A 25,165-nucleotide genomic window follows, 5' to 3' on the forward strand; every position below is an offset into this window, starting at 1 on the left:
CTAATGCTGAAAAAGTTTGTTTCTAAATGTACTTGTTCAGCCATTCAATTAAATTCCTTCTCGCCTCATCGATGTAAGGCTTGTCAGCAGGGGAGCAGTTTTCTTTCTTCCTGTGCACAAAGCCATGAGTTTGCCCCGAAAACGTTTTAATTTGATAATCAACTTTGCACTGTTCTTTCAACTTCTGGTTCAGCAAAGAGACCTGGCACAGAAAAGATTTTGTGACTGAAAGAATTGGACTTTTCAGTACGGCGAGTCTTCAGAGAGACTTAACATCAATGCTTTAAGCTCTTAAATAAACATTAAAAAAACAGTGGCACACACCCTTAGTCCCAGCACTCAGGAGGATGGCTGTGAGTTTTTCGAGGTAGGGTCTCACTCTAGCTCAGGCTGACCTGGAATTCACTCTGTAGTCTCAGGGTGGCCTCGAACTCACGGCGATCCTCCTACCTCTGCCTCCCCGAGTGCTGGGATTAAAGGCGTGCGCCACCACGCCCGGCTCAAATGACGGCTTTTGAGTTACACTCTGTCAACTTCTTCCTCATCAACCTTCTCGATTTAACCAGTCTGTCTGTGAGGAGGCAGACATGGTAACTCATGAGTTGCCAGGGAGGAGAAAAGGCAGAAACTGTCCAGGCTGTGCAAAGAACACGCACTTCCCATGTCTGCCAAGTGCCCACACTTGGGGCCTGTGGTTTCATTCTATGTCCCTGATGAGCTCCGTGTTTGCAATGTCAACAATGGAAAACTTTAGAGCAGTGAGTGATTTCTTTAGGACTTCACACACACACACACACATATCACTGAACACACAGTAACAAGAGGAAAGATGGCACTCACTTGTTCAAGCGGAATCAGGGAGTCGTTCTCGGCGAAGATGAACAGAGTGGGGTTCTTCAGACCATACCAGTCCTCAGTGTCTTTGATGATGCCTGCAAACAGGTCAATGGAAACGGGATTTCCAGTTACACCAGGCAGCACCGCCCAGACATGGTTAGGTTTGACAAAGTGAAAAGTGTCCGGAGGGCTGGAGATAAGGCTTAGCTGCTAAGTGCTTGCCTGTGAAGCCTAAGGACCCCGGTTCAAGGCTTGATTCCCCAGGACCCACATAAACCTGATGCACAAGGGGGCGCACGCGTCTGGAGTTCATTTGCAATGGCTGGAAGCCTTGGCGCGCCCATTCTCTCTCTCTCCATCTGCCTCTTTCTCTGTCGCTCTCACATAAATAAATAAAAAATTTTTTTAAAATGTGTCCGGAGCTGGAGAGATGTCTTAGTGGTTAAGGCCCTTGTCTGTGAAGCTTAAAGACCCAGGTTCAATTCCCCAGTATCCACATAAAGCATCTGGAGTTCGCTTGCAGTGACTAGAGACCCTGGCACACACATTCTATCTGCCTCTTTCTCTCTAAATAAATATTTTTTAAATGTCCAGAGCCGGCCGCGGGGGCGCACGCCTTTAATCCCAACACTCAGAAGGCAGAGGTAGAAGGATCACTGTGAGTTTGAGGCTACTCTGAGACTCCACAGTGAATCCCAGGTCAGCCTGGACCAGAGTGAGACCCTACCTCAAAAAATTTTTTTAAAAAGGTGGGGGAAGCTGGGGAAATGGCTTAGCAGTTACGGCATTTGCCTGCAAATCCAGAGAACCCAGGTTTGATTCCCAAGGACCCACATGATGCACAATTGCCAGGGCTGGAGGCCCTGGTGCACCCATTCTTTCTATCTGCATCTTTCTCTCACGCTCTTAAATAAATTAAATTAAAAAGGTAACCCAGGCCCAGGAAACCAAATGTCACATGCTCTCTCTCATATGTGGATCCTAGCTACAAATAACTGGTCTTCTGTGTGAGTAGGAAGAAAACTCAGTAGCATAGGCCAGTAAGAGAGAAAGGAGATATAAAGGGAATAGGAAACGAGGAAGGGGAGGACCTAATAGGATGGTACTGTATACATGTAAGTAGAAAAAAGTATCCAGATGCTAGACATGGTGGTATGTGCCTTTAATCCAAGCACTCAGGAGACCAGAGTTAGGGGATTGCTGCGAGTTCGAGGCCACCCTAAGATAACAGTAAATTCCAGGGCAGCCTGGGCTGGAATGAAACTATACTTTGAACAATCAAAAATAAATAAATAAATAAGAAAGTGGCCAGAGGCTGGAGAGGTAGTTCAGCAGTTAAGGCACTTGCCTGCAAAGCCCAACGACCCAAGTCTGATTCCCCGGTGCCCATGTAAAGCCAGATACACAAAGTGGCACATGCATCCACAGTTTGGTTGCAGTGCCTGGAGGCTCTGGCATGCCCATTCTCCTCTTCCCCCTCCCTCCCTCCCTCCCTCTGTCTGTCTCTCTGCTTGCAAATAATTTTCTTTTTAAAGTGGAGCTGGAACTGTGTAAAAAGAGCAAAAGAACAGGATGGGGTGACACACGCCTTTAATCCCAGCGCTTGGGAGGCAGAGGTAGGAGGATGGCCATGAGACTACATAGCGAATTCCAGGGCAGCCTGGGCTACAGCAAGACCCTACCTCAAAAAAAAATAATAATAATAGGTTGAGAAATAACTTTTTTTTTTTTCTCTAGTTCCTGCCAGTAGCACACAGTGGGTCTCTCTCATCCATCACTCCTCTCTAGAGCCATGGGAAGGACAACCACAGGCAAAAAGGTTGTCTGGAGTCCTACAAGGGTCTGTAAATCACGTGCCACACAACCAGAGCCAGCAGATGGCGCTAGTGACACGTCCAGCTAGGAGCACCTTTAATCCAGACACCCTTAGGCTAACTAATAAATGGTACTGAGTTGATTTCATTGTTGTCACTGTGTGGCCCACGCTGGCCTCAAACTCACAATTCTCCACAGACTCCTGAGTGTTGAGATTAAAAGGTGTATGATGTAGCCGGGCATGGTGGTGCATGCCTGTAATCCCAGCACTCGGGAGGCAGAGGTAGGAGGATTGCGGTGAGTTCGAGGCCACCTTGAGACTACATAGTGAATTCCAGGTTAGCCTGAGCTAAGGTGAGACCCTACCTCAAAAAGCCAAAAATATAATAAAATAAAAGATGTATGAGCCACACTCAGTTTGACTTTCATGTAAGTAAATGCTTAAAAGATTTCTTTTTTTCTAGCCAGGCCTGCCGGCACACACCTTTAATCCCAGCCCTCCGGAAGTAGAGGTAGGAGGATCTCCGTGAGTTCGAGGACAACTTGAGACTTACGTAGTGAATTCCAGGTCAGCCTGGGCTAGAGTGAGACTCTACCTCGAACAAAGATTTTTTCCTGGCTGGGCAGTGTGGCACATGACTTCAATCCCAGCACAGGGGTGTCTATGGTAGGAGGACTACAGTAAAATTATTATTATTATTATTATTAGTTACTTATTTATTTGAGAGAGAGAGAGAATGGCCACGCCAGGGCCTCCAGCCCACTGCAAATGAACTCCAGATGTATGCGCCCCCTTGTGCATCTGGCTTACGTGGGTCCTGAAGAATCAATCCACGATCCTTTGGCTTTGCAGGCACACAGTAAGATTTTTAATTTGTGCTACTAGTAGGTGAAAATGTAACAGTGAGGAACCATTAGTCCAAATAAGCATTATTGGTACCTGTATAACTATGGTATACTATGATATGCTAGCCTCATATACTAGTCTGAATACTAAATCATGGGTTTAGTGTGCAGTTTCTTTCTTTTTTTAAAAAATGTATATATATATTTTACCTGGGCATAGTGGCACACACCTTTAATCCCAGCACTCGGGAGGCAGAGGTAGAAGGATTGCTGTGAGTTCGAGGCCACCCTGAGACTACATAGTGAATTCCAGGTCAGCCTAGGATAGAATGAGACTCTCTCTTGGAAAACCAAATATATGTGTGTGTATATATATATGTATGTGTGTGTGTGTGTGTGTATTTAGGGATGGAGAGATGGCTTAACGGTTGGTTGAGGCACTTCCGGCAAAGCCAAAGGACCCAAGTTCCATTCCCCCCGGGACACACGTAACCCATATGCACAAGGTGGTGCATGTGTCTGGAGCTTATTTGCAGTGGATAGAGGCCCTGGTGCACCCATTCTCTCTCTATCTCACTGTCTCTCAAATAAATAAATAAGCTTATTCATTTGCAAAGAGAGACAGAATGAGAATGGGTACCCTAGTGCCTCTTGTCCTTGTAAACGACCTCCAAGTTCATGCACCACTTTGCGTATCTACGCGGGTACTGGGGAATCAAACTCAGGCTGTCAGGCTTTCAAGCAAGCGCTTTTAACCACTGAGCCATCACTCCAACCCTAGCATGCAGTTTTCTATATATGGATACAGTGCTCTTAGTTCATTTCTATGAAATTTTTGGTTCATTTTGGCTGGAATGTGAAAAGTTGCTGTCCATATTTTGTTTTGTTTGTTGATGTTTCGAGGTAGGGTCTCACTCTAGCCCAGGCTGCCCTGGAATTCACTATGGAGTCTCAGGGTGGCCTCAAAATCATTGATATTCCTACCTCAGCCTCCCAAGGGCTGTGATTCAGGTTTCAGCCACCATGCCTGGTATATGCTTAGATTCTTTTTTTTTTCCCCCAAAGTTTTAACAACTTCCATGATTGTAAACAATATCCCCTGGTAATGCCCTCCCTCCCCCACTTTCCCCTTTGATACTCCACTCTCCATCATATCCCCTCATCCTCTCAATCAGTCTCTCTTTTATTTTGATGTCATGATCTTTTCCTCCTCTTATGATGGTCTTGTGTAGGTAGTGTCAGGCACTGTGAGGTCACGGATATCCAGGCCATTTTGTGTCTGGAGGAGCACGTTGTAAGGAGTCCTACCCTTCCTTTGGCTCTTACATTCTTCCCACCACCTCTTCCACAACAGACCCTGACACCCAGATTCTTTAAAAAAAAAAAAAAAAAACTTATTTATTTTTATATATTTATTAGAGAGAGAGAGAAAAATAAATAGACATGCCTGGGCCTCCAGTCACTGAAAACGAACTCCAGATACATGTGTCACCTTGTGCACCTGGCTTACGTGGGTCCTAGGGAGTTGAACCCGGGTCCTTTGGCTTTGCAGGCAAGTGCCTTAACCTAAGCCATCTCTCCCCTCCGGCCCTATTTCCAGATTCTTAAAGCCAAGCTTCTTAACTGGCACATCTCTCACTGTTGGGTTTTATGTTGCGCCACGTGGGAGATGTTTGTGACAATGACCACTCCCGATTTCAGTGAGTAAAACCGAACAGGGGGGCTTACCATAGAGGGACACTCCTGCCCGGAGCTCTGGGTACGTCACCATCGCGTGGTGCACAGCAGCCCCGCCCCAGCAGAAGCCCACGGTGCCAATCTTCTGGGCATGGCATTGTTGTTTCAGAAACCTCAAGACAGCATCCACCTCTCTAGAAAGGAAGAACAGGCATTGAAGGACTGGGGGTTGACAGCCCGACGTGGTGGCGCACACCTTTAATCCCAGCACTCGGGAGGCAGAGGTAGGAGGATTGTCGTGAGTTCGAGGCCACCCTGAGACTTCATAGTGAATCCCAGGGCAGCCTGGGCTACAGTGAGACCCTACCTCAAAAAAAAAAAATTTATTTATGCAGGGCGTAGTGGTGCATGCCTTTAATCCCAGCACTGGGGAGGCAGAGGTGTGAGGATTGCTGTGAGTTCAAGGCCACCCTGAGACTACATAGTGAATTCTAGGTCAGCCTGGGTAGAGAGAAATTCTAACTTGAAAAACCAAAATAGAATAAAATAAAATTTATTTAAACCAGGCGTGCTGGAGCATGCATTTAATCCCAGCACTCGGGAGGCAGAGGTAGGAGGATCACTGTGAGTTTGAGGCCACCCTGAGACTACAGAGTGAATTCCAGGTCAGCCTGGGCTAGAGTGAAAACCTACCTCGAAAAAAAAAAAAAAATTCATTTATTTGCAAGCAGGGATAGAAGAGACAGAGAGAATGGGTGCACCAGGGCCTCCAGCCTCTGCAAATAGACTCTAGATGCATGCATCACTTTGTGCATCTGGCTTTTATGTGGATACTGGGGAATTAAACCCGGGTCATTAGGCTTTGTAGGCAAGCACCTTAACTGAAGAGCCATCTCTCCAGCCCTTTCTTTGTGGTTTTTTTTTTTTTAATACTTTATTTATTTATTTAGAGAGAGAGAGACAATGGGCACGCCAGGGCCTCCAGCCACTGCAAACGAACTCCAGACACATGTGCCCCCATGTGCATCTGGCTAACGTGGGTCTTGGGGAATCGAACCTGGGTCCTTTGGCTTTGCTGGCAAATGCCTTAACGGCTAAGCCATCCTTCCAGCCCTCTTTGTGTTTTTTTTATTTTATTTTTATTTATTCATTTATTATTTTTTGTTTTTTGAGGTAGGGTCTCACTCTAGCCCAGGCTGACCTGGAATTCACTATGGAGTCTCAGGGTGACCTCGAACTCACTGCGATCCTCCTACCTCTGCCTTCTGAGTGCTGGGATTAAAGGCGTGCACCACCACACCCGGCTTCTTTGTGTTTTTTTAGACAATGTGTCATGTAGCCAGGACAACCTTGAACTCCTTATCTTCCTGCCTCAGCCTCCCAAGTGCTGGGATTGCAAGCATAATCTATATTTGCACACATTTAAATGAATGCATCATGTATCTGTGTGTGCAAGTATTTTTCTTAATCTTTTTTGTTCATTTCTATTTGTTTGAGAGTGACAGAGACAGAAAGAGGCAGAGAGAGAGAGAGAGAGAGGCCTCCAGCCACTGCAAGTAAACTCCAGATGCGTGCGCCCCCTTGTGCATCTGGCTAATGTGGGTCCTGGGGAATCGAGCCTCGAACCAGGGTCCTTAGGCTTCACAGGCAAGCGCTTAACCGCTAAGCCATCGCTCCAGCCCCGTGCAAGTATTGTTATGTTAGTGCAAAATAAAATTGACAAGCAATAATTTTGTCATTTTGATATTCTTTTTTCTTTACTTCTTTGATTTTAGGAATAACTGCCTTCCTTGGGTGAGACAAGGAGGAAGACAAGCTCTAGGAAAATTCTTCTGTGAGGGCTGGGGAGATGGCTTAGCGGTTAAAGCCCTTGCCTGTGGAGCCTAAGGACCCAAGTTTGATCTCTCCTGATGCCACATAGGCCAGATGCACAAAAGATTAGGCAAGGCAAGCTCGCACATGCACACGAAGAGTCACAAGCATCTGGCATTTGATTGTAGTGGCTGAAAACTTGGCATGGCAATTCTCTCTCCCTCCAATTCTCTCTCTCTCTAAAAATAAAACTAAATTTAAAAAATTAGCCAGGCACGATAGCACACGCCTTTAGTCCCAACACTCGGGAGGTAGAGGTAAAAGGATCGCCATGAGTTCGAGGCCACCCTGAGACTATGTAGTGAATTCCAGGTCAGCCTGAGCTAGAGTGAAACCCTACCTCAAAACAATTGTTTTTAATTCTTCTGTATGTTATGTGTGTGTGTGTGTGTGCAGGTACATATATGTGTGTTGATATGGGCATCAGGTGTTGTTTTTCAGGTGCCATACACTTTTTTTTTCTTTTTCTTTTTTTTCTTTTTTCTCAATTTTTATTAACATTTTCCATGATTATAAAAAATATCCCATGGTAATAACCTCCCTCCCCCTCCCCAATTTCCCCTTTGAAATTCCATTCTCCATCATATCCCCTTCCCTCTCAATCACTCTCTTTTATTCTGATGTCATGATTCTTCCTCTTATGATGGTCTTGTGTAGGTAGTGTCAGGCACTGTGAGGTCATGGATATCCAGGCCATTTTGTGTCTGGGGGGAGCACGTTGTAAGGAGTCCTGCCCTTCCTTTGGCTTGTACATTCTTTTTGCCACCTCTTCCGCAATGGACCCTGAGCCTTGGAAGGTGTGATAGAGATATTGCAGTGCTGAGCACTCCTGTCACTTCTTTCCAGCAACATGGTGCCTTCTGAGTCATCCCAAGGTCACTGCCATCTGAAAAGAGAAGATTCTCTACCCAAAGTGAGAGTACCGTTAATATAAGGGTATAAATATTAAGAGAAGTGCTTACTGGGCAGTTTGATAAGCATAGTATATACACTTATCCAGACATCAGCAGATGTTACACCCCTAGGGTTGATGACTACCCCTGTTTTAAGTTTTCAGTATCAGTGATGTATTCCCTCCCCTGGAACAGGCCTCCAGTCCAATTAGAGGGCAATTGGTTTCCACCATGACAGACATGCCACTATTGCACCCATTGGCTCATCTGGCCTGGCTGGCCAATTATAAGGCTTGCAGTGTCCACTGTTGAGTATTTTCACTAGTGGTATCTCTTATACACTTTTTTTTTTTTTTTTTGAGGCAAGCCTATAAGCCTAACTCTTTTTATTGTCTGTGTGTGTATGAGAGAGAGAGAGAGAGAGAGAGAATTGGCATGCCAGGGCCTCCAGCTGTAATCACACTCCAGACACATGTGCAACCTTGTGCATGGGTCACCTTGTGCCTCTAGCTTAGATGGGATCTGGGGAGTCAAACATGGGTCCTTAGGCTTTGCAGGCTAGCACCTTAACTGCTAAGCCATCTCTCCAGCCACATCCACCTTTTTTAAAAAAATATTTTATTTTTATTTATTTGACACAGAGGAAGAGGGAGAAAGAGAGAGAATGGGAACTCCAAGGCTCTAGACACTACAAACAAAACTCTAGACATGTCCGCCCCCTTGTGCATCTGGCTTACGTGGGTCCTGGGGAATTGAACCCAGGTCCTTTGGCTTTGCAGGCAAATGCCTTGACCACTAAGCCAATCTGCCAGCTCTCCTTCCCCGCATCCATCTTTTTTGAGACAGGATCTCCCATTGGCCTGGAACTCACTTAGGCCAGATTAACTAGACTTCAAGTGTCAGGGATTACAGGGACACATGATCTAGTCTATTATTGTTTTTCTTCTTTCCCTCTTTCTTTCTTTCTTTCTTTCTTTCTTTCTTTCTTTCATGTTGCGTCTAGTGATTGAACTCAGGTTCTCATGCTTGCAAGGCAAGCATGTGACCTGCTGAGCTATCTGCAGTCTGTGAAAATTCTCTGATGATGGAAGAAGACATTCTGCATGCAGTTCAATGGGAGAGAGAGAGAAAAATCACCAGTGAAGATACTCAACAGTGGACACGGCAAACCTTAAGTTTGGCCAGTCAGGCCATATGATCCAACGGGTGCAATAGTGGCACGTCTGTCATGGTGGAAACCAACTGCCCTCTAATTGGACTGGAGGCCCGCTCCATGGGAGGGAATACATCCCTGATACTGAAAACTTAAAACAGGGGTAGTCGTGAGCCCTAGAGGTATAATGTCTGCTGCTGTCTGGCTAAATGTATATACTGTGCTTATCAAACTGCCCAGTGAGCACTTCTCTTAATGTTCACACCCTTATATGAATGCTACTCTCACTTTTGGTAGAGAATTTTCTCTTTTCAGATGGCAGTGACCTTGGGATGACTCAGAAGGTATCATGGTACTGGGGAGGAGTGCTCATCCCTTCCAAGGCTCAGGGTCCATTGCGGAAGAGGTGGCAGAAAGAATGTAACAGCCAAAGGAAGGGTAGGACTCCTTACTACATGCTCCTCCAGACCCAAAATGGCCTGGATATCCATGACCTCACAGTGCCTGACACTCCCTACACAAGACCATCATAACAGGAGGAAAGATGATGACATCAAAATAAAAGAGAGACTGACTGAGATGGGGAGGGGATATGATGGAGAGTGGAGTTTCAAAGGGGAAAGTGGGGGGAGGGAGGGTATTACCATAGGATATTTTTTATAATCATGGAAGTTGTTAATAAAAATTTGAAAAAAAAAAAAAAACAGAAAGAGAATTCTCTGATGAGTGAACAGTGAGTTGTTTCCTTGTTCAACTCTGCTCCTGTCCATTCTGCAACAGCAGCATTCTCCCTCTGTGTTCTCTGGCAGGTTCGGCCATCGCTGCAGGTCTGTCTGACTCACGGCAAGCCAACCAGAGCAGAGCAGAGCAGTCACCTGCACGTCCCAGGTGACCTTCCGACCAATCAAAGCCAATCTAGACTCTTAGGTTGGTGGGTTGGGGGGGGGGGCACACAGAAGATGGAGCTAAGGCCAGACAGCTTGCCAGCCAGAGATGAGAACTGCCAGAGGATGATGCCAGCTGAGGCATACGGAGTCCTACTTGAATGCCTAAGCGTTCCGGATCCATTTCCTGTCCCTTACAGACATCTGGTTGGACACAAGGACTCCAACCCTCCATTTCCACCTCATCCCCTCACCTCAGTGGCAAGGAGCATTTCTCGGGGGCTGGAGAGATGGGCTAGCGGTCAAGGTGCTTGCCTGCAAAGCCAAAAGACCCAGGTTCGATTCCCCAGGACCCACATAAACGATGCACAAGATGGCACGTGAGTCTGGAGTTTGTTCACAGTGGCTAGAGGCCCATTCTCTCTCTCTCTCTCAAATAAATAACTAAAAATAAAATACATATTTTGATGGTTTTTTTTTGTTTTGTTTTTAAGGTAGGGTCTCACTCTAGCCCAGGCTGCCCTGGAATTCACTATGTAAAGTCAGGCTGGCCTTGAACTCACAGTGATCCTCCTACCTCTGCCTCGCAAGGGTTGGGATTAAAGTAGTGTGCCACCATGCCCAGCCCTCAATGTTTTTTTTTTTGTTTGTTTGTTTGTTTGTTTGTTTTGTTTTGTTTTGTTTTGTTTTTTTGAGAGCGACAGACACAGAGAGAAAGACAGATAGAGGGAGAGAGAGAGAATGGGCGCACCAGGGCTTCCAGCCTCTGCAAACAAACTCCAGACGTGTGCGCCCCCTTGTGCATCTGGGCACCTGGGGAACCGAGCCTCGAACCGGGGTCCTTAGGCTTCACAGGCAAGTCCTTAACCGCTAAGCCATCTCTCCAGCCCTCAATGTTTTATTTTTATTTATTTATTTGACAGAGAGAGAGAGAGAATGGGCACGCCAGGGCCTCCTGTCACTGCAAACAAACTCCACGTGCGTGCGCCACCTTGTGCATCTGGCTAACGTGGGTGCAGGGGAATCAAACCTCCATCCTTTGGTTTTGCAGGCAACTGCCTTAAGTGCTAAGCCATGCCTCCAGCCCATACCTAGCTTTTTAAAATACGTGTGGGTTTTTTTTGTTTGTTTGTTTGTTTGTTCTGTTTTCTTCACACTGTAGAACACACTCTTGCCCAGTGGCTCTTTGAAGTCATATGCAGGAGGGAGGGAGAGAAGGAACCTGTCTCATTCCTGGGACTCTGTCATACAGCCATGTCCACTGATGACTCACCGATTGATCTTTCTGGCATTTCTTGTTTCCAGCCACTTGGGGAATGTGGACCAGTCAGCAGCCGGGTCCCATGGCTCCTGCCCCACAAAGAAGTCCGGAAGGATGGCTCTGGAAAATATGGGCATGGTTGCCCAAGCTCAGTGTTTGCTCGGATTTATTAAGCAGCCTGCGAGGTTGGCAATTCAAGTCACAGGCAAGGCAAAAGGCTTGAGCCCCAGAGGCCAGCTACAATGGTAGCAAGGAGACCAGCTGGAGCCGTTACCCTGGCACAAGGGCAGCCAAACAGCCCCCCAGCAGCATGAGGTTGACCCTAAGTCCACTGCAGGAACGAACAGGCCCGGGTGGGTGGCCTACAGAGTTGCCCCCCACCCCAACGCAGGCCAAGGAGTCTTCTGCAATTTGGAATTAGTCTTGGCTGGAGGTTACACACTCACCTGAGAGGCACAGCCAATCACTGTGACTGAGCAATCCCTCCCCGCCCGCACCCCCCCCAACACCCCAACTCTGCCAACAAAACACCATTTCCTGCCCTGGGAGTAAAGTCCACAGACTGTTCTAGAAGACTTCACAGAGGAAAACAAGCCAGGCTCTGAGTTCCTGTCATTCTTTCATGAGTCGATCCAGGGGGCCCAGAGCCAATGCCATGATTTACCAAAACAGCTGGCACCGACGACGCTTAGGTTTCTCCTGCGAGGCTGGGCACAACACCCCAAACCCAAGCTCAAGTCTCACTGCCACAGGACTGCAATGAGACCTTTACCAATACGCCCAACCACTTCCCCCTCACTCTTCTTTTCTTCCTGATTTTTTTTTTTAAGTTCATTTTTATTTATTTATTTGAGAGCGACAGAGAGAGACAGAAAGAGGAAGATAGAGAGAGAGAGAATGGGCACACCAGGGCTTCCAGCCACTGCAGATGAACTCCAGACACGTGCGCCCCCTTGTGCATCTGGCTAACGTGGGACCTGGGGAACCGAGCCTCGAACCGGGGTCCTTAGGCTTCACAGGCAAGCGCTTAACCGCTAAACCATCTCTCCAGCCCCTGATTTTTTTTTTTTTCCCCCAAGTAGGGGTCTCACTCTGGTCCAGGCTGACCTGGAATTCACTATGGAGCCTCAGGGTGACCTCGAACTCACAGCGATCCTCCTACCTCTGCCTCCCGAGTGCTGGGATTAAAGGTGTGCGCCACCACGCCCGGCTTTTTTTTTTTTTTTTAACCACTCACTTTTTAAAAATGGATGGACCTGGGCTGGAGAGATGGCTTAGTGGTTAAGCGCTTGCCTGTGAAGCCTAAGGACCCCGGTTCGAGGCTCGGTTCCCCAGGTCCCACGTTAGCCAGATGCACAAGGGGGCGCACGCATCTGGAGTTCGTTTGCAGAGGCTGGAGGCCCTGGCGCGCCCATTCTCTCTCTCTTCCTCTATATGTCTTTCTCTCTGTGTCTGTCGCTCTCAAATAAATAAACAAAATTTAAAAAAAAAAAAAATGGATGGACCTGGAAAGGATTATACTAAGTGAGGTAACCCAGGCCCAGAAAGCCAAGCATCACATGTTCTCCCTCATATGTGGATCCTAGCTACAGATGATTGGGCTTCTGCGTGAGAATGAAAATACTTAGTAGCAGAGGCCAGTAAATTAAAAAGGAGACATGAAGGGAAGAGAAAGGAAGGGAGGAGGGTACTTAATAGGTTGATATTGTATATATGTAAGTACAATGATTGTAATGGGGAGGTAATATGATGGGGAATGGAATTTCAAATGGGAAAGTGTGGGGGTGGGGAGGGAGGGAATTACCATGGGATATTTTTTTATAATCATGGAAAATGTTAATAAAAATTTTAAAAAATAAATAAAAATTAAAAAAAATAAAAATAAAAAGTGAGTGGTTAAAACAAACAAAAATAAAAAGTGAATGGTTAAAATAAACAAATAAATAAAAATAAAAAGTGAGTGGTTAAAATAAATAATAAATAAAAGTAAAAAGCGGCTGGTGTGCCCGGGAAGAAGCATTGTAACTCAGAGGTGCCTCCGTCACGTAATGGCCTCACTGCAGCTTGGGACACACGGAAAACGACAGTAAGCCCGGTCGGTCCCCTCCCAGCGGCTGCTGGCAGTGGGGTGACCTGGGTGAACTGAGAACCTCTGCCTTTGTGACATGACTTCCCAGTGACTCCTGTCCCACACAAGCGCGCGGGAAGGAAGGAGCCATGGTCCTTGAGGTGACTTTGTCATGTCTGGACAAGACAGGGACAATGCGGGTCAGCGATGCGCTTACATAGCCCGGCCTCCTCCTCAGCAGAAGAGCTGGGATGGAAACCGAAACATCAAGGGTAAGTCATCTTTTCACCCAATGCAGACAAAGTTGGGGCACCCTGGCTTTCCAGCCTGTGCTAGGAAAAACAAAGGGAAGTTGGGGGGCCTACGGGCTCAGGGCAGGTGGGAAATCTTACTCTCTTCCTGCCAACCTCCATCCTCCTGGAAGTTTCCATCAATACCAGGGCACATGAGGGATGAGCAATGACCATCTTTATCAGAAGGGGCTGTGGCCAAGTGACCAGGCAAAAATGTGAACTAACTTTATTTTTTTCGTTTTTTCTTTTTTTTTTTTTTAATTTTTGGTACTTTTATTTATTTGACAGCGACAAAGCGAGAAAGAGGCAGATAGAAAGAGAGAATGGGCGCGCCAGGGCCTCCAGCCACTGCAAACGAACTCCAGACGCATGTGCCCCCTTGTGCATCTGGTTAACGTGGGTCCTGGGGAATTGAGCCTTGAACCGGGGTCCTTAGGCTTCACAGGCAAGCAATTAACCGCTAAGCCATCTATCTCTCCAGCCCCTTTTTATTTTTTTCTAAAGGTTTTTTTTTTTTTTTTTGAGGTAGGGTCTTACTCTAGCCCAGGCTGACCTAGAACTCTGTCATCCCAGGCTGGTCTTGAACTCACAGTGATCTGAGTACTGGGATTAAAGGCATGCGCCACCACACCCGGCCCTATTATTTAATTATTTATTTGATGGGGAGGAAGAGGCAGAGAGAGAGAGAGAGAGAGGGCATACCAGGACCTCTGGCCACCAGAAACAAACTGTAGCCTCATGCGCCACCTTGCGCATCTGGCTTGCTGGGGAATCAAACCTGGGTCCTTTGGCTTTGCAAGTGAGCTCCTTAACCGTTAAGCCATCTCTCCAACCCTGTTTTGCTTTTGAATATTTTTTTCTGATTTCTTTATTTTTATTTATTCATTAGAGACAGAGAGAAGAGAGAGAGAGTAAGAAAGGGCACACCAGGACCATTAGCCACTGCAAACAAACTCCAGATACATGTGCCACCATGTGCATCTGGCTTATGTGGGACCTGGAGAATTGAACCTAGGTCCTTAGCCTTCACAGGCAAGCATCTTAACCACTAAGCCATATCTCGAGCCCTGCTTATTGTCTTCTTGAAAGGAAAAAAAAAAAATAGGGCTGGAGAGATGTCTCAACAGTTAAGGCACTTGCCCGCAAAGCCTAACAACCTGGGTTCAATTCCCCAGTACCCACATAAAGTCAGATGCACAAAGTGGTGCATGCATCTGGAATTCATCTGCAGCAGCTGGAGGCCACGGTGCACCCATTTTCTCTCTGGCTGTCTCTCTTCCCTCTATCTCTCTCTCTCTGCTTGCAAATAAATAAAAATGAAAGAGAAGAGAAACAAACAAGATGAACGACAAAAAAATATACGAGAACTTAAGCAAAGGAAGATAATTCATACGTACGTGTATCCATTTCTGGCAATCATGTCGACCATATACCTGGTGTTGGGCAGTTTCCACCCAAAGATATCTTGAATGACAATCACAGCCTTGCCCGTGTCCACAGGAGGTCGGGTGATATAAGCCATGATGTGCTCAACCTGAACTTCATGGCCCATGCCTCCATACTCCAGCCTGTCGCCAATGTCACATGGACAGGGATAAGCTTCGTTAGCCATTGGTGTTTCTGACGTTGGGCTGAAGAGAGAAATAACGCATTATACTGAGTGATGAAAATCTAGAGTAAACTGCTGTCAAGATTGCTGAAATGGAAGCCGGGCGCGGTGGTGCACACCTTTAATCCCAGCACTTGGGAGGCAGAGGTAGGAGGATCACCGTGAGTTCGAGGCCACTCTGAGACTACATAGTGAATTCCAGGTCAGCCTGAGCTAGAGTGAGACCCTACCTCAAAACAAACAAACAAAAAGGTTACTGAAAGGGGGGAGGAGGGCTGGAGAGATGGTTTAGCAGTTAAGGCATTTGCCTGCGAAGCCTAATGACCCAGGTTTGATTCCCCAGCACACAGATTAGACAGATGCACAAAGTGGCACAGGCGTCTGGAGTTCGTTTGCTAGCGGCCCCAGATGCTCCCATTGCTGCTCTCTCTCAAATAAAATAAAATAAATAAATAAAGCTTACTGAAGGGCTGGAGAGATGGCTTAATGATTCAGGTGCTTGCCTGTGCAGCCTAAGGACCCATGTTCCACCCTCCAGATCCCACATAAGCCAGACACACAAAAAGAGGCAGGCGCAGGATTGCAAATGCCCACTAGGTGGCGCAAGCATCTGGAGTGCGATTTCAGTGGCTGAGGCTCTTTTCGTGCCAATTCTTTCGCTCTTGCTCTCTCTAAAATAAAGTTTAACCATTTTTAAATAAATAAATAAAAAGATTACTGAAGGAAAGTCCTGTTTGTTCCATTTACGGCATTTATTCTGAAGGAAATCAGTGGCGCAGCGATTAATGTTGACTGTCACCCTGATGGGATTAAGACCTACATTGGCCTGTGATTGCTTTTCCAGAGACAAGGAGATCATGAGAACCTACTCAATGGATTAGCCCCTTAATGAGTGCAATAGTTTGCCAAATAGGCTGCCAAAAGAACATAAGAGCCATGCCAGGCGTGGTGACGCACGCCTTTAATCCCAGTACTGGGAGGCAGAGGTAGGAGGATGGCTGTGAGTTTGAGGCCATCCTGAAAATACATAGTGAATTCCAGGTCAGTCTGAAAATAAATAAATAAATAAATAAATAAATAAACAAACAAACAAACAAACAGCTGGAGAGATGGCTCAGCAGTTAAGATTCTTGCCTACAAAACCTAACAACCCAAGTTCGATTCCCCAGGACCCACATAAACCAGATGCACAAGGTGGTGGTGCATGCATCTGGAATTTGTTTGCAGTGGCTAAGTCCCTGCTGTGCCAGTTTTTTCTCTCTCTCTCTCTCTCATAAGTAATTAAATAAATGTAGTAAATGAATTCAGTTTTTTTTTGGCGGGGGGGTGGGGGTTATGGTAAGGTTTCACTCTAGCCCAGGCTGACCTGGAATTCACTATGGAGTCTCAGGGTGGCCTTGAACTCACAGAGATCCTCCTACCTCTGCCTCCCGAGTGCTGGGATTAAAAGCATATGCCACCATGCCCAGCTAAACTCAATATTTTCATACAGATGTGGACAGTTATCAAACTACCAACATATTGCCCTGCAATGAAACGTTCAAGAAGGATTTTATGTAAGGATACTATATAAATATGATAAATCATAATAAAAACTCAAAAAGTTTTAGGAATGGCTGGGCATGATGGCACACGCCTTTAATGTCAGCACTTGGGAGGCTGAGATAGGAGAATTTCTGTGAGTTTGAGGCCAGCCTGAGACTACATAGTGAATTCCAGGTCAGCCCGGGTTAAAGCAAGACCCTACCTCCAATGCAGAGTGGACTGAAGAGATGGCTTAACAGTTAAGGCATTTGCTTACAAAGCCTAAGGACTCAGGTCTGACTGCCCAGAACCCATGTAAGCCAGATGCACAAGGTGGCGGCACGCGTCTGGAGTTTGTTTGCAGTGGCTGGAGGTCCTGGCGTGCCCATTCTCCATTCTCCTCTCTTTCTCTGTCTCTCTTAAATAAATACATAAATAAAATAAAAATTAAAAAAAAAAAACTTTTAAAAAGGTGCCGGAAAAAAAGCAGGGTAGTGGTGGCGCACGCCTTTAATCCCAGCACTCGGGAGGCAGAGGTAGGAGGATCACCGTGAGTTCGAGGCCACCCTGAGACTCCATAGTGAATTCCAGGTCAGCCTGGGCTAGAGTGAGACCCTACCTCGAAAAACCAACCAAGCAAACGGTGAGTGAAACCGTACCTCAGAAAACTAAAAATAAATAAATAAATAAAATTAATTAATTAAAAAATAAAAAACATTTAAAAAAAGCAAAAACAAACAAACAAACGAAAAAGACCTAAATAAATAAATAATGAAGCCTGGGCTAGATAGAGACCCTACCTTGGAAAAAAAAAATGTTCATAATAATTTAAAGAACAAAAAAGCCGGGTGTGGTGGCGCGTGCCTTTTATCCCAGCACTCGGGAGGCAGAGGTAGGAGGATCACCGTGAGTTCGAAGCCACCCTGAGACTACATAGTGAATTCCAGGTCAGCCTGGGCTAGAGTGAGACCCTACCTCGAAAAACCAACCAAGCAAACGGTGAGTGAAACCGTACCTCAGAAAACTAAAAATAAATAAATAATAAAATTAATTAATTAAAAAATAAAAAACATTTAAAAAAAGCAAAAACAAACAAACAAACGAAAAAGACCTAAATAAATAAATAATGAAGCCTGGGCTAGATAGAGACCCTACCTTGGAAAAAAAAAATGTTCATAATAATTTAAAGAACAAAAAAGCCGGGTGTGGTGGCGCGTGCCTTTTATCCCAGCACTCGGGAGGCAGAGGTAGGAGGATCACCGTGAGTTCGAAGCCACCCTGAGACTACATAGTGAATTCCAGGTCAGCCTGGGCTAGAGTGAGACCCTACCTCGAAAAACCAACCAAGCAAACGGTGAGTGAAACCGTACCTCAGAAAACTAAAAATAAATAAATAATAAAATTAATTAATTAATTAAAAAATAAAAAACATTTAAAAAAAAAAACAAAAACAAACAAACAAACGAAAAAGACCTAAATAAATAAATAATGAAGCCTGGGCTAGATAGAGACCATACCTTGGAAAAAAAAAAATGTTCATAATAATTTAAAGAACAAAAAAGCCGGGCGTGGTGGCGCGTGCCTTTTATCCCAGCACTCGGGAGGCAGAGGTAGGAGGATCGCCGTGAGTTCAAGGCCACCCTGAGACTACAGAGTTAATTCCAGGTGAGCCTGGACCAGAGTGAGACCCTACCTCGAAAAACCAAAAAAATAAAAAATAAAAATAATTTAAAGAACAGAATAAGTCAGCATCTGCAAACGACAGGTAGCGTTCCATGATACCCAGACAGAGGGCAGATGAGTGGGGGACACAGGGACATCAGGGGGTCTTAGCAGCACATTGTAGACGGGCCGTAGGTGTGTGTTTGCTCGCAGAACTGAAATGCAGACCCAGCCAAGCCGGGGTGCAGTGGGAAGGAGGGCTTGAGGGAAACCGGGGGAGGCGTGCCAGCTGCCAGGCCAACTTCTGCCAGCCAGGTAGGTGCAGCCACAGTGAGGTGTGCTCACAGGGGTACGCAGAAGGATACAGTGGGGGGGGGCTCTACCGGGTCATCCCCGGGGGGCGGGGGGCGGAATAGGACACTGCCCAGCTGAGAAAACGAGTCACAGTGACCCTGTATCCACCACAGGCAGCGATCTCAGCTGACAATTTGAAATCTAAGTAGGAAAACAAAACTAGCCTGGCCCAAGAAGAATACAGGGGAGTGCCTTTTCTGCAATGTTGGAGGAAGGCGCGATCTCTTTATTTTCAATTTTTGTTTATTTATTTGAGAGCAACAGACACAGAGAGAAAGACAGATAGAGGGAGAGAGAGAGAGAATGGGCGCGCCAGGGCCTCCAGCCTCTGCAAACGAACTCCAGACGCGTGCGCCCCCTTGTGCATCTGGCTAACGTGGGTCCTGGGGAACCGAGCCTCGAACCGGGGTCCTTAGGCTTCACGGGCAAGCGCTTAACCGCTAAGCCATCTCTCCAGCCCGCATGATCTCTTTAAACAAGACCCGAAAATATAAACCGTACAAGAAAGAATTAGTAAAGTTCACGTTACTTTAACCAATGGTTTGAAAAAAAGAGAAAGAAAAGAGAGCTGGGTGTGGTGGCGCACGCCTTTCATCCCAGCACTCGGGAGGCAGAGGTTGTAGGATCACTGTGAGCTCGAGGCCACCCTGAGACTACATAGTGAATTCCAGGTCAATCTGGCCTAGAGCAAGACTCTACCTCAAAAAACCGAAAAGAAAAAAGCTTGGCTTGGTGGCGCACACCTTTAATCCTAGCAGTCAGGAGGCAGAGGTAGGAGGATCGCCATGAGTTCGAGGCCACCCTGTGACTACATACTGAATTCCAGGTCAGTCTGGCCTAGAGCAAGACTCTACCCCCCCAAAAAAAAAATTGTTTTAATTACTTTTATCTATTTATTTGCGAGAGAGAGAAAGAGGCTAGAGTGAGACCCTACCTAGAAAAAACAAAAAAGAAACAGAGAGAGAAGAGGAAAAAATTAAAACCCTGGGCTGGAAGTATGGCTTAGTGGTTAAGGCACTTGCCTGAAAAGCCAAAGGATCCAGGTTCGATTCCCCCAGGACCCACGTAAGCCAGATGCACAGGTGGCACATGCATCTGGAGTTTGTTTGCAATGGCTGGAGGCCCTGGCATGCCATTCTCTCTCTCTCTCCCACAAATAAATAAAAGCTTTTAAAAAACAAAAATAAAAACCCTAAATACATACAGGCTACTCTCTTACCAGTGCTGATCTGCAAGGAGCCACAGGACCACAGAAATCTGGGTTCTCCAAAGCAGCCTGTAATATAAATCTTTTGACTTGATCTCCAAGGGATGTGCACTTTCCAAAAGGAATTTTTATAGCCCAGAGAGCCAAGTTTATTGTCCCAGAGAATGGGGTGGTAGCCAGCACAGGCCTGAGCATGCCAACATGCGGAAGGCTGGACTCCTGCCCAGACCTTCCACGTGGGCTCGGCTGCCTGTGTGCCAGGGGCCAAATCCAGTGTGGACCAGGCAGGAATAAAGTTCCTATCCACAGCCGCCTGGGAGCCAGGTCAAGCCCTTGACCTTCGACTGACTGTACAATTCATTTCTGTACAGGACTTCCAGGATTTTTGCTTCTCCCAAAACTATCTTTATTCAAAGATAATTTTCAGGACCAACAAAAAAAGTAGACATCGCTCTTCATGCAGACATAAAAGTGAATGTAGCTTAAGGATTTCTTTTTTTTTTTTTTTTTTGATTTATTTTTATTTACTTTATTTGAGAGAGAGAAACAGGCAGAGAGAGAGAGAGAGAATGGGCACACCAGGGCCTCCAGCCACTGCAAACGAACTCCAGACACACGTGCCACCATGGGCATCTGATTTACTTGGGTCCTGGGGAATGGAACCTGGGTCTTTTGGCTTCACAGGCAAACACCTTAACCACGTGGCCATCTCTCCAGTTCAGAATGAAGTGTTTTTGTTTTGTTTTGTTTTTTGGTTTTCCGAGGTAGGGTCTCACTCTAGGCTCAGAGCTGACCTGGAATTCACTATGTAGTCTCAGGGTGGCCTCGAACTCACAGTGATCCTCCTACCTCTGCCTCCTGAGTGCTGGGATTTAAGGCGTGCACCACCACGCCCGACTTAGAATAAGGATTTTTAGTAGAGGATGGGAGAGAAAGAGGCAGATGTTCTAAAAGGCTACAAGGATAAGACAAAAAAAAAAAGAAGAAGAAGAAGAAATGTGTACGGCCTAAGTAAGTGGAATGAAATGCAAACAAACATGAAGTATTTTTTCCCTAGGACAAGAGGAAGGTGACTCATTCTCTAAGAGAGTTTAGAAATCTGTCCGTCTATCAGGTACCTATGACCTACAAAAAAAATTGCAAAATGACTCAGCCACACTGACCACACGCTGGAGTCCAATAGCCTGGAGACCAAGCTAGAGGAGATGGGTGCCTCTCTATTGGAGCACAAAGTTTCTTCTATACACTATAGGGCCCTTCACTGGGGGTGGAGTGGGGGTGATAAGATTTCTGTTTCCTCTTGTATTGGGGTAGAATGAATGGATGCCCATTACATACATATTTGAGGCCACACCCTGGCCACCCTGAGACCAGATCTGTGGTCTTCACTGGCACAGCCTCCCCGAAGACTTGTGGCACCAGGAAAAGCCAGGGTTACAGAAGACACCCTGACAGCACCTTTGGGAGGGCCGCAGTGGCTAGTAGCAGAAAGCACACTGTTTTCCCCACAGACATTCGTGCAAGACCCCCACGCAGAGACCCTTGTGGCTACCACAGCTCGGCCTCCCACAGACAACCCCCACTGCAAAATTTTAAGTCAAAACTCAAGGGGTGGGCACTGGTCTGCAAAGCCGAAGGACCTAGGTTCGATTCCCCAGGACCCACGTAAGCCCGATGCACAAGGCAGTGCATGTGTCTGGAGTTAGTTTGCAGCAGATGGAGACCCTGGTGCACCCATTCTTTCTTTCTGTCTGTCTGTCTGTCTGTCTGTCTGTCTGTCTGTCTATCTATCTATCTACTTCTTTCTCTCTGAAGTAAATAAAAATAAAATAAAATAAATTTTTTGGTTTTTCGAGGTAGGGGTCTCACTCTAGCCCAGGCTGACCTGGAACTCATTCTGTAGTCTCAGGGTGGCCTCGGACTCACGGCAACCCTCCTACCTCTGCCTCCTGAGTGCTGGGATTTAAGGCGTGCACCACCACGCCCGACTTAGAATAAGGATTTTTAGTAGAGGATGGGAGAGAAAGAGGCAGATGTTCTAAAAGGCTACAAGGATAAGACCAAAAAAAGAAGAAGAAGAAGAAGAAGAAATGTGTACGGCCTAACCTGGGTCCTTAGGCTTCCTAGGCCAGCGCCTTAACCGCTATGCCATCTCTCCAGACCCTAAGTACTCACTTTTATACCCATAGGGAATAAGTGATGGTTTTACCTTCTGCTGAAAATAATCACCTATTTGTTTTGAGGCAAAGTTTCATATATCCTAGGCTGGCCTCAAACTCACTATGTAGCAGGGCATGGTGGCGCACGCCTTTAATCCCAGCACTCGGGAGGCAGAGGTAGGAGGATCACCGTGAGTTTGAGGCCACCCTGAGACTACATAGGGAATTCCAGGTCAGCCTGGGCTAGAGTGAGACCCTACCCCAAAAAACCAAAAAAAGAATCAAATGGTGGTGCGGGGCTGGAGGGAATGGCTTAGTGGTTAAGACACTGGCCTGCAAAGCCAAAGAACCCAGGTTTGATTCCCCAGGTCCCACGTAAGACAGATGCACAAGGTGGTACATGGGTCTGGAGTTCGTTTGCAGTGGCTGAAGGCCCTGGAGTGCCCGTTCTCTCTTCCTCTCTCTCAAATAAGTAAAAATAAAATATCTAAAAAGCAAACAAAAAGAATCAACTTCTGGAAACTTTGGAAGTTCGCAAGTAGAAATGGACTCCAAGTTCAAGGGCAAGCTACAAGATAATATGGAAAGGAAGTGTTTCACAGGGAGGGGAACAGGGAGAGGCTGGCAGTTTGCCCTTTACAGGTTAAACGCTGTAGAAACTTGCATGACACTTGATTTTTTTTTAAATCCTAGAGTGGGAAAGGTCACTTCTAATTTTATTTAATTTTGTGACTGGTGGAGCCTCTGAGTACATAGTTTTCAGCAATCACGCTTGCATTCTGCAAGAGGCTATGTGGATAAGATAGCGTTAATCAGAAAGCCAGGCGCGTTCTACATGCCAGCCACAGGCTGTCCCTGGGGTCCGTGTATGCCCAGCAATCATTGTAAACCTTGTTTGAAATGGGTTCTGAAAACAACAGGTGGCTTTTTCTATCAGCAAGTGGACAAAAAAAAAAAAAAAAAAAAAAAAAAAAGCAGTACCCGGTTTTAGCAAGGCCTGGGCCGGACCCAGTGGCCCGTGGGGAGTGAAACTGTTCTTTCTCTTGGCAAGACTGAGCCTGCATCTAGAATGTCATCCTCTTAATAACACCGTGGCTCTTCTGCACTCCCTAAAGAAGTGCTGCCTGCCACACGAGGACGCCAATTTTGACCAGGATATACTGAGTGCCTTCATACCTTTACAATAGGGGCTGGAGAGACGGCTTAGTGGTTAAGGCATTTGCCTGCGAAGCCTGAAGGACCCTGGTTCGATTCCCCAGGACCCACTTAAGTCAGATACACAAGAGGGCGCGTTTACCTGGAGTTCATTTACAGTGGCTGAAGGCCCTGGTGCACCCATTCTCTCTTTCTCTCTGCCTCTTCCTCTGTCTCTCTCTCTCTCAAATAAATAAATAAATAAAATAAAATAAAATAAAATAAAATAAAATAAAATAAAATAAAAAACTTTACAATAAAGTTGGCCAGCCTACAGGTGGTATTTAAGGCCATGAAGGAACGGCTCCTTGATGCTCTTTTACATGGAAATAAGGAATATAGGGTTTTTTTGTTGTTGTTATTGTTTTTGTTTTTTGAGGTAGGGTCTCACTCTAGCCCAGGCTGACCTGGAATTCACTACGTAGTCTCAGGGTGGCCTCGAACTCACAGCAGTCCTCCTACCTCTGACTCCCGAGCACTGGGATTAAAGGCATGCGCCACCACACCTGGCTAAGAATATAAATTTGGATATAGTGATTGTAATTATTTTTAAAGCGTATGGCCCAGCACTCAGGAGGCAGTGGTAGAAGGATTGCTGTGAGTTTGAAGCCACCCTTGGGACTACAGTATGAGTTCCAGGTCAGCCTCAGCTAGAGCGAGACCCCATCTTGGCAGGGGGTGGGGTGGGGGGGGGAAGAGGGGAAAGAATATGGCTAAACACTTACAGGAAGGTTTGCCTAGGTGGAAAGGGTGATTGCCAGGGACCAGTGGCCTTGCAGGATCATGACTTTTCTATGAAGACTATAAATCACTTTCATGAAATATATGGTTTGTTTGTTTTTTTTTGCGGGGGGTGGGGATGTGCTGGAGAGATTGCCTAGTGGTTAAGGCGCTTGCCTGCAAAGTTTAAGGATCCAGGCTCAATCCCCCCAGGACCCACGTGTGAAGCCAGATGCACAAGGTGGTGTATGTGCCTGGACTTTGTTTGCTGCGGGTGGAGGTCCTGGCACGCCCATTCTCTCTCTCTCTCTCTCTCTCTCTCTCTCGCAAATAAATCAATAAATAAAATATTTTTTGTTATAAAAGGATAACGGACGGGGGTCAGTCACCACACACACACACACACACACACACACACACACACACAACTTTTTTGCAAGGGCAAAACCCTGTGTCTTAATGCAATCCCTCCAGACCCCAGAGCCTTTGCTCCTACCTGGTGTTACCGTGGAGTCTGCGGGGAGCCGGCAGTCAGAGAGAGAGAGAGAGAGAGAGAGAGAGAGAGAGAGAGAGAGAGGGAGAGAGGGAGAGGAGGCCGAGCTGAGCAGCCCGTCCGCCCGGGGAGGCCAGAGGGCGGAGCCCTGGGGCGCGACCCGGATCCCGCCTCCCTCCCGGGGTGGGGAGAGGAGAGAGAGGCGAGGGAGGAGGGTGCTGGCCAGGGAGGATGGCCAAGGGGGTAGGGTGGGAAGAAAGGGGTGGAGAGAAGTGGGCAAGAGGAAAAAACGAGGCCCAAGGTGAAGTCTGCGATTGGCGGGGGGGAGTTGGCAAGGAGCCTGCAAGAGACAGCTTCTGACATTTACAGCAATAAAAGACTTCTGCACCTGTCTGTTGGAAATCTGAATCTGGTTACTATTTTTTTTTAATTTAATTTAATTTTTTTTTTTTTTTGGTCTTATTTTTCGAGGCAGGGTCTCGGTCTAGCTCAGGCTGACCTGGAATTCACTACGTACTCTCAGGATGGCCTCGAACTCACGGCGATCCTCCTACCTCTGCCTCCCGAGTGCTGGGATTAAAGGCGTGTGCAGTTTCTGACATTGACACGGGTAAAAGAATTTTGCACCTGTCTGTTGGAAGTCT

General features: G+C 46.5%; 1 protein-coding gene across 2 annotated transcripts; it reads right to left on the reverse strand.

Annotated features, from left to right (window-relative positions):
- On the reverse strand, positions 1–24,621 carry Cmbl (carboxymethylenebutenolidase homolog). Of its 2 annotated transcripts, none has more exons than XM_045139338.1 (6): positions 24,525–24,621; positions 14,997–15,230; positions 11,251–11,358; positions 5,227–5,369; positions 841–932; positions 1–202 (listed from the first exon to the last, which is right to left on the reverse strand). In XM_045139338.1, the coding sequence occupies exons 2-6, from the start codon at positions 15,209–15,211 to the stop codon at positions 23–25; spliced, it is 738 nt and encodes a 245-aa protein (XP_044995273.1). In that variant the 5' UTR covers positions 15,212–15,230; positions 24,525–24,621; the 3' UTR covers positions 1–22. The 2 variants fall into 2 exon arrangements, with proteins under 2 accessions (XP_044995273.1, XP_044995275.1); XM_045139340.1 differs by lacking the exon at positions 24,525–24,621 and adding an exon at positions 19,968–20,036.
- Between the last annotated feature and the right edge of the window lie 544 nt (positions 24,622–25,165).

Source organism: Jaculus jaculus, chromosome 21, assembly GCF_020740685.1.
Source record: "Jaculus jaculus isolate mJacJac1 chromosome 21, mJacJac1.mat.Y.cur, whole genome shotgun sequence".
Taxonomy (NCBI): domain Eukaryota; kingdom Metazoa; phylum Chordata; class Mammalia; order Rodentia; family Dipodidae; genus Jaculus; species Jaculus jaculus.

What these genes read in the sequence shown, in the direction of transcription:
- Cmbl (XM_045139338.1), bottom strand. Translation starts at nt 15,211, where the DNA reads ATGGCTAACGAAGCTTATCCCTGTCCATGTGACATTGGCGACAGGCTG. An exon ending in AATGCCAGAAAGATCAATCG is followed by an intron (nt 5,370 to 11,250) that starts GTGAGTCATCAG and finishes CTTCCTTTCTAG; the next exon opens with AGAGGTGGATGCTGTCTTGA. An exon ending in CCCTGATTCCGCTTGAACAA is followed by an intron (nt 203 to 840) that starts GTGAGTGCCATC and finishes TTTCTGTGCCAG; the next exon opens with GTCTCTTTGCTGAACCAGAA.